Raw genomic sequence first — 9,479 nt, 5'->3', positions numbered from 1 at the left:
AAAACATGGAAAGAGCCTAAGTGTCCATCAACGGACACATGGATCAAGAAGATGTGGTTTATCTATACCATGGAATACTACATGGCAATGAGAAAGAATGAAATCTGACCATGTGTAGCAACATGGATGGACCTTGAGGGTGTTATGCTGAGTGAAATAAGTCAGGCAGAGAAGGACAGATACCATATGTTTGCACGTATAGGAGGATTAGGAGGAACTTAATGGAGGACCGTGGGGAAGAAGAAGGGGGGAAATAGTGGGGGAGAGGGAGAGAGGCAAACCATGAGAGACTCTTGAATGCTGAGAACAAACTGAGGACTGGTGTGTGGGAGGGGGGAGGGGGGAGATGGGCATGGAGGAGGGCACTTGTGGGGATGAGCACTGGGTATTATATTGAAACCAACTTGACAATAAACTATTTGTAAAAAAAATAAAAGTAAAAAAAATTAAAAAAAAAACACAGCTGCAGTAAGAAGCACTGGATGCTCTTCTCTATAGTCAAGAGGTGCCCGGGGAGCTAAAGAAGTAAGTATTTTAATGGTAGAGCTCTGTCATAAGGCACTCCATCTTCCAACTTCACTGGAGTGAGTTCAAACTAAGACCTAGATTCTCACCAATTCCCTTAAGGTAGACGTTACTAGTCAATGTAGGTAATAATGAAGATAAGGGAAAAAAATTAGGTTTCTGGGGAAATCAATACTTACGGGAATATGAAAGTAAGATAAGTTTAGGAAGCTATACAAAAGGAGGTAGACCTAGTAGAAGACAATAAACAAGAATTTGAAATATTCATGGGTAGAAAAAAGAGGTTGAAAACATGAAGTAGAAACAAGCAGCTGTGAAGAAAATTGATTAGACATATTTCATGTAAGAAATATAGTTAGTGATATGATCTCAGTGGATAGGCTAAAATACTACCTAGTGAGCAGGAGGTTAGCTCAAAGAACATTCCCAGGGGGCATCACGAAGGAACAAATGATGAAGGAAATGGTAACAAATGTGGAACGAAACAGAATACATTCAGTATCTGCTCAATAGAAGTTCCAGGAAAAAAACAAAGAGGAGGAAGTATTTGAGCATATATATCAGAAATATATAAACTCAAATACATGATATTACTGTTTTCATCTCCTGAGATGACACCTCTCAGGACCCTAACTGGTCTGTAATTCCAGCTTTAATTGTTACTCTCCTGTCAGCCGGCTGCGAAGGGTCGCGCTGTGTTAACCACCCACACTAACATTGAAATGTTGCTCGTCAGGGTAGTTACCTCACTAAAAACACATTCACTCTGTTTGCTTTTAACAGATTACAATCTCTCTCCCTGAAATATCCACGCTGTGCCATAGCCCATGCCATAATGATCTTTTCCTACAAAGATCTAGCTATATATTACCAGAGAGTGCCAAGGAAGAAAATTCCCAGTTTCTACAAGGTCACTTCATATTTCTCATAATCCTATATTCAGAAGATAGCATCACAGCAAAAATTTTATAGCACTACATTTTAACAAGTTAGGCCACAACAGAAATTTAAAAGTTGTACTCACAACTCACACTGGACAAATCACCTTCTGGGCTCTGGGTGTCTCCTCACTAAGGACAGAGGTTGGATTACATGACCTTGAGGACTTTTGCTGTTCTTCATACTGCATAATGACTTTCCATGTCAACCTTGCCCTAATTCATCCATGCTAACAACGTACTTTAAAACTAATTATATTCCTTTTCATTTGTATTACTGTATTAGAGAAGACAAGAACAAAGATACATACCAAAAAAACCCTATAAATTTGATCATCACTATTAACATCATTTTATATTTCATCCCCTCTTTGCTTATGGAATTATATGACTGAAATCATATTTACATAAATTTGATGTTTCAGTTGTTTAATATTATAAAATGATAATCTGTACATTATTTAAATCTGTACACACTTCACTTAATATTCTATAACTATATATCATTATTTGCTTTTTTTTCTCTTAATCTCTTATATTTGATCATTATAATTGCCTCCACATTTATACTATTATAAAGGTCGCAGTGTTTACCATCCTGCATTCACATAAGTTGTTACGTTTATCTTTTTTCTTTTTACGGCCCCCTCGTCCCCTGCCTCACTGGGTGTGCGCTCCTGTTCCCTAAGCAGGAAGAGGCAGCAGGCAGACACTAAGGCCCACACCTGGGGTCCCAAGATGTCAATGGCTAAGGATGCCTGGGACTGGGACACCTCCCACCTGGGCTTCTAGCACCCCACGGGCTCCCTTTCCCTTCCACAGGGCTCAGACTTGCTGGACAGGACTGCCCTGAGGGCCAGGAGCAGAGGGCCACGCAGGCAGCCTGCACACAGACGGAGGGGCCCTGCAGGACCCAGAAGACCCTAGAACCAGCCAGGCCTTCAGACCCAGCCCCTCCCAAGGCCCCTGGCTCCCTGCCCCAGGCACACCCACGCATGGTGACAAGGCGGCAGATGTGTCTCCTGGTCCTGGTGATTAAGCCTCAGCTGATTAAGCATCTGACTTCAGCTCAAGTTATGATCTCACAGCTCCTGAGTTTGAGCCCCACCTTGGGCTCTGTGCTGACAGTGCAAGCTGGCTTGGGATTCTCTCTCTCTGTTCCTCCCTGACTCACGCTTTCTCATATTAACTCGTAATCCTCACATCAATCTACTGAAGTGGGTGTATCATTCTGCCCTCTTACAGAAGCAGAATCTGAGGCACACGGGAGAAAATAAATAATTTCCTCATGGCTTGATAGTAAGTGGCAGAGCTGGAGTTGTAATCCAGGTTCCAAAGGCGGAGAACCGCAGAAGCCCCCGGGGCCCAGGTGTGCCAGCACGGAGCACCTGGTCTTTCCAGGACAGTGCAAAGGACATCTTACTGTATTAATTCTTCATTAAAATGGTACCTGGCACCTTCATGGCATAGAAATACTTGGACTGCCTCCGTGTCGCTTTTGGGCAAAAGAGCATGCATGCAGCATTTCTGTTTAGAAGTAGTTTGCTCCGTCTATGATTCGAGAAGTCTAAGATCCATATGCCTACGTTCCCTTGTGTGGTGAACAGAGAATTCATAAGGATCACTAAATGCACCCTAGGTCTCGATGCAGACATTATTTCTGGGCAAATATAAACTGGTTTTTAAAAGTTATTTATGCTTTTAGCTTTCTTTGCTAATTTATCGTTTTTAGTCACCTGAAATTGCAAGTCACTTAAATAATAAACTACTCTCTGAAGGAAGTGACCATGAACTGCCATATAAAATGTTCCTATCGACCTCTTTAGTTTTCCTTGGTGTGGATGACGTGGTCGGTACGCAAGGGATGGTAAGCACTTATCTCAACATCGACCTAGCAGAGGAAATGCAGTCTCAGCTGGGCATAAGCAACACTCTACAGTATCATTTTTCTACTTAGGTTTAGTATTTAATTAGCCGAGTTTTCCTCCATATCGCCTATTTGTCTACTGAACCCTGCCAAAAACACTCTTTGGCAGATGGTGAAAGAATAAAATTGCTGGCTCTAAAATCCAAAATCTTAGAGATAATTAGAAGACTTGATACAGGTAACATTTATTAGTCATGAAAAGCTTGACAGCATGGTGAATTTTTCAACCCACACAATTTTGAGAGGGGTAAAAAGATCCTTGTTTTGAATGCCGATCAATTACGTTTCAGTGACAAGAAGTGAGAAATCTACTCACGAAACTTAGCTGGACAGCTTCTTTGTGCGAGCACAGCCTAAACAGAGAGAAGGAAAGAAAGTTGTTATAGGGGTGGATCTGCTTCTGAGCCACAACTTCACAGAAATATACTGAACAACTTTTTGAAAGTTTCCTCTGTTCTGGTTAAACAAATTACAAGTTTACTAGGTGGAAGTGAGCACCAAGAATAATCTTGGCAATCATTAAAGTAGCTGCAAATGAAACAAAATGTCTTCTAATTATCAGTGTTCCTTCCTTCTTAATATAAGCATCCTTCCTGGGTTGGGAAGGAACGTTCTGTAGAGGCATCTTCTGGTTGTAGAAGCTTAACATTTTAAGATTTTACCATTTAGCTATTTCACACCCACCATCCCATATATATGCTACAGTGGTAACCTTACCCATATTTCACCACAGTATAACTTGCAGAAATAGCAAATTCAAGCAATCCTGCTATTCGTAGTACAGAAGCGGGTTGGAGTGTCGGGGTGGCTCAGCTGGCTGAGCACCTAACTTCAGCTCAGGTCATGATCTCAGGGTCCAGGAGTTCATGGGTTCGAGCCCTGCATCAGGCTCTGTGCTGACAGCTCAGGACCTGGAGGCTGCTTCAGATTCTGTGTCTCCCTCTCTCTCTGCCCCTCCCAGCTTACACACACACTCTTGTCTCTCAAAAATAAATAAACATTTTAAAAAACTATAGGGGGGGAAGAAACACGGCAGAGAAGTAGGGGAACCCGAAGTTCCCTCATCCCTCAAACACAGCAGTATTGAGGCCAGAAGACAGGGACTTTCAGGAATCCAGGCTATGGAGTCACAGACACATCTGCAAGGACCCACGGGGACAACTTGGCTGGACATAGGTGCGTGACTGCGAATGGGGAGAGGGGATCCCTTTCTGTGCAGAGAAAAGAGAAAGGCAGAGTGTGGAAGTGTAGGACTGTATTTGGACAAGAGAAAAACCTCTCCGGAACACAGACCGGGGAACGAAAAAAAAAAAAAAAAAAGGAGCAAGAACCAGTTTCTAGGGGCGCCTGGGTGGCTTAGTCGGTTAAGCGCCCGACTTTCGCTAAGGTCATGATCTCGCGGTTCGTGGGTTCGAGCCCCGCGTCGGGCTCTGTGCTGACTGCCAGCTCAGAGCCTGGAGCCTGTTTCAGTCTGTGACTCCCTCTCTCTCCGACCCTCCCCTGCTCACGCTGTCTCTCTCTCTCTCTCTTAGAAATAAATAAAACATTTTTAAAAAATTAAAAAAAAACACACCAAAAAACCAGTTTCTAGCTTGCACGCGGCCCCGAGGGGGGTGACGGCCCAGGGCTGCAGGCTTTCTGCTGACCCGGCCTGGGGGCCCGTACACGCACCCGGGTGGAGGGGAGCCAGCCGGGCGCCGGCAGCGAGCCCGGAGGCGCAGTGTGAGAAGGCAGGCCCCTGGAGCGCGTGCGACGAAGGTACACAGCCTCCCATGGGCACAAGCCCCTGCTCGTGCGGCCTGCGTGCAGGGCGCCGGCGGAGCGGCCTATCCTTACCCCGGAAGTGGGGGCGCGCAGTGTAGGAGCCTCAAAGACATCCGGGTTCGAATCCCAGCGGAGCGCCACGGAGGCGCGGGAGACTGCGGGGCGGGACACACCGCCGCTACAGCCCGCGCAGCACCGTGAGGACGGCCTCAACAGAGTGGTCCGGCCACCGGGTCCGGGGAGGCAGTGCTCCCCCGACCAGCAGCAAGCGGGGGCTTCTGGGAAGGGGCCCGCGCCCGCAGCGGAAGCGGAACCCGCCCACACCACCAAGCCACGCCCCTCCGCGCCTGCCTCCTGCGGCTCTAGGGCATTGACTCTAAAGAGCCAGAAAGGCCGTCCTCTGGACCAGCGCGCCGCAGGTTGCGAAGCACCGTCAGATATGGGGCCAGTGGTTTTGCATTTTCTGATTTGATTCTTGTTCAAATCTTATCATACAGATATTTTTTCCTTTCTTTTCTTCCTCTTAGTTCTTCCCTTCTCTATTCTGGTTGTTGGTTTGTTTAAGCAGACATTGTTAATCAGTTCTTTTACACCTCTTCTGTATCTCCTTTTTATTTTCCTTTTCTCTCTCTCTCTGTCTCTGAATTAAGCCATATAGTTCCTGTGATTCTCTGCCTGCTCTATTTTCTTTATCTTTGGTTCAACTCCACCTCTCTCATTTTTCTGTATAGGATAAGGCTTCTTCCACCCACCCCCCACTTTTTAACTTTTTTCCAGGGTTACTTACATGAACAGATCAAAGCACACTTGGTGGAAGGTCCAAACCATCAGTAGGGAGAAAAAGCAACTAGAGTCACAACAATGGAGAGCACACAACACACTCGAAAAATACCTCCTGAAGGGCCAGGCCCTGAAGGGTGTAGGACACCTTTTTAGTATAGTAGTGCTTACAGCTGCAGGACACTTAACAAGCTATTAAAACATGCAAAGTACAGAAAACTACCCAAAATGATGAAGAAGAATTCTCCTCAAAAGAAATTCTATAAAGAAATTAGAGCTAGAGAATTTCTCAAAACAGATATAAACAATTATCTGATCAAGAATTTAGGATGATAGTCATAAGAATAATAGCTGTGCTTGAGAAAAGGAAAGAAGACCGCAGGAAATCTATTGCTGTAGAGATTAAGGAACTAAGAAATAGTCACGATAAATTAAGAAATGTTGTAAATGAGGTGCAGAATAAACTAGTGCACTGACAGCAAAGATGGAGTAAGTGGAGGGGAAAATAAATGAAAAGAAGATAAAATTATGGAAAATGATGAAGCCGAGAAAAAGACAGATAAGAAAATACTAGACGAGGGGAGAATTATATAACTAAGTGATTCAATAAAAAGTAATAAAATCTATATCATAGGAGCTCCAAAAGAAGATAGAGAGCAAGGGACAGAAGGTTTACTTGCACAAATTATAGCTGAGAACTTCCCTAATCTGGGAAATGAAGCAAACGTCCAAATTTAGGAGGCACACAGAACTCCCTTCAGATTCAACAGGAATAGGTCTTCACCACAGCATATCAGAGTGAAACTGGCAAAATGCAAAGATAAAGAAAGAATTCTGAAAACAACTAGGACAAACGAGCCTTCACTTACAAGGTAGACACATAAGGGTAGTAGCAGACCTGTCCACTGAAACTTGGCAGGCCAGAAAGGGAGTGGCAGGAAATATTCAATGTGCTGAACAGGAAAAATATGCAGCTAAGAATCCTTTATGCAGCAAGGGTACTGTTCAGAATAGAGGAGAGATAAAAAAGGCTTTCCCTGACAAACAAAAACTGAAGAAGTTCATGACCACTAAACCAGCCCTGCAAGTGATCCTAAGGGGGACTATGTGAGTGGAATGCTGCAAAGACTACAAAGGACCAGAGACATCACCACAAGCATGAAACCTACAGATAACATGATAATACAAATTCGTATCTTTCAGTAACAACTCTGAATGTAAATGGAATAAATGCCCAAATCAAAAGACATACAGTATCAGAATGGATTAAGAAAAAAATCCATCTGTGTGCTATTTGCAAGAGATTCATTTTAGACCTGAAGACACATTCAGATTGAAAGTTAGGGGATGGAAAACCATCTATCATGCTACTGGAAGTCAAAAGAAAGCTGGAGTAGCCATAGTTATATCAGGAAAACTAGATTTTAAACTAAAGACTGTAACAAGAGATGACGAAGGGCATTATATCATAATTACAGGGTCTATCCATCAAGAAGCACTAATGATTGTAAATGCCTATGCTCCCAACTGGGCATCACCCAAATACATAAATTAATTAGTTGCAAATGAGCAATCTTATTGATAAGAATACGGTAATTGAAAGGGACTTTAAAACTCCACTTACAGCAATGGACAGATCATCTAGGCAGAAAATTAATAAGGAAACAATGACCTTGAATGATACACTGGACCAGATGGACTTCACAGATTCAGTCAGAACTTTTCATCCAAAAGAAGCAGAATACACATTCTTTTTGAGTGCACATGGAACATTCTCCAGGATAGATCCACTGGGTCACAAAACAGCACTCAATAAATATAAAAGGATTGAGATCATATCATGGATATTTTTGGATCACAACACTATGAAACTTGAGATCAACCACAAGAAAACATTTGGAAAGCCTCCAAATGCATGGAGGTTAAAGAACATCCTAATAAACAATGAAGGGGTCAACCAAACAATTAAAGAAGAAATTTAAAAATATATGGAAGCAAATGAAAATGAAAACATGATAGTCCAAACCCTTTGGGATGCAGCAAAGGCAGTCCTAAGAGGAAAATACATTGCAATCCAGGTCTGTCTCAAGAAACAAGAAATACCCCAAACCTCACAGCTAAAGGAATAAGAAGCAGAGCAGCAGAGAAACCCCACCTGCAGAAGAAGAGAAATAATAAAAAGTAGCACAAAAATAAACAATACAGAATCCAAAAATACAGTAGACCAGATCAATGAATCTAAAAGCTGATTTTTTGAAAGAATAAACAAATTGATGTACCCCTAGCCAGACTTCTCAAAGAAAGAGAGGACCCAAATAGATAAAATCAAGAATGAAAGAGGAGAGATCACAACCAGCACCACAGAAATGCAACCAATTATTAAGAAACACTATGAAAAAGTATATGCCAACAAACTGAACAATCTAGAAGAAATGGGCAAATTCTTAGATACCCACACACTACCAAAACTCAAAGGGGAAGATATAGAAAATTTAAACTTCCCATAACCAGTGAAGAAATTGAATCAGTTATGAAAATCTACCAACAAATAAGAGTCCTGGGCCAGATGGCTTCCCAGGAGAATTCTACCAGACACTTAAAGCAGGGTTAGTACCTATTCTCAAGCTGTTCCAAAAAATAGAAATGGAAGGAGATCTTCTAGACTCATTCTATGAAGCCAGCATTACCTTGATTCTCAAACCAGAGACCCAACTAAAAAGGAAAATTACAGACCAATATCACTGATGAACATGGATGAAAAAATTCTCAACAAGATACTAGCAAATCGAATTCAGCAGTATATTGAAAGAATTATTCACTATGATCAAGTGGGATTCATTCCTGGGCTGCAGGGCTAGTTTAATATTTGCAAATCAATCAATGTGATACATCACATTAATAGAAGAAAGAAGAAGCATATGATCCTGTCAATAGATGCAGAAAAAGCATTTGACAAAATGCAGCATCCTTTTTTAATAAAAACCTTCAAGAAAGTTGAGATAGAAGGAACATACCTTAACATCATAAAAGCCATATATGAAAAGCGCATAGCTAATATCCTCCTCAATGGGGAAAACTGAGAGCTTTCCCCAAGATCAGGAACATGACAGAGATATTCACTCTCACCACTGTTGTTTAACATAGAGTTGGAAGTCCTAGCATCAGCAATCAGACAACAGAATAAAATAAAAGGCATCAAAATTGGCAAAGAATGTGTCAAACTTTCACTTTTCACAGATGACATGATATTGCACATGGAAAACCTGAAAGACTCCACCAAAAAGCTGCTAGAACTGTTACATGAATTCAGCAAAGTCGCAGGATACAAAATCAATGTACAGAAATTGGTTGCATTTCTATACACCAATAATGAAGCAACAGAAAGAGAAATCAAGGAATTGTTCCCATTTACAATTGCAACAAGAACCATAACATTCCTAGGAATAAACCTAACCAAAGATTTAAAATATCTGTATGTTGAAAAGTATAGAAAATTTATGAAGGAAATGGAAGAAGACACAAAGAAATGGAAAAACATTCCATGT

General features: G+C 42.0%; 1 protein-coding gene across 8 annotated transcripts in view; it reads right to left on the bottom strand.

The window, feature by feature from the left end:
• LOC120224341 overlaps nucleotides 1-5,417 on the bottom strand; it is an 83,338-nt gene extending 77,921 nt beyond the window's left edge. For 6 of the 8 annotated variants that reach the window (XR_005526536.1, XR_005526535.1, XR_005526534.1 and 3 more), the window contains exons 1-2: nucleotides 5,227-5,417; nucleotides 3,707-3,743 (exon numbers count right to left, since the gene is read on the bottom strand). Coding sequence is in view for 2 of the 8 variants with exons in the window: in XM_039222577.1 (XP_039078508.1) it covers nucleotides 3,707-3,743; nucleotides 5,227-5,267 (78 nt within the window). In the remaining 6 variants the exon portion in view is untranslated. Of the gene's footprint in view, nucleotides 1-3,706; nucleotides 3,744-4,107; nucleotides 4,231-5,226 lie in introns of those variants that run through there. The other 2 variants (XR_005526537.1, XR_005526538.1) reach the window with 1 other exon arrangement.
• Nucleotides 5,418-9,479: the final 4,062 nt, after the last annotated feature.

The sequence above is a fragment of the Hyaena hyaena genome, unplaced genomic scaffold, assembly GCF_003009895.1.
Source record: "Hyaena hyaena isolate Hyena2069 unplaced genomic scaffold, ASM300989v1 scaffold_1160, whole genome shotgun sequence".
Taxonomy (NCBI): Eukaryota; Metazoa; Chordata; class Mammalia; order Carnivora; family Hyaenidae; genus Hyaena; species Hyaena hyaena.
Note: the sequence above shows the minus strand (reverse complement) of the source record. Positions and strands in the feature narration are given on the sequence as shown.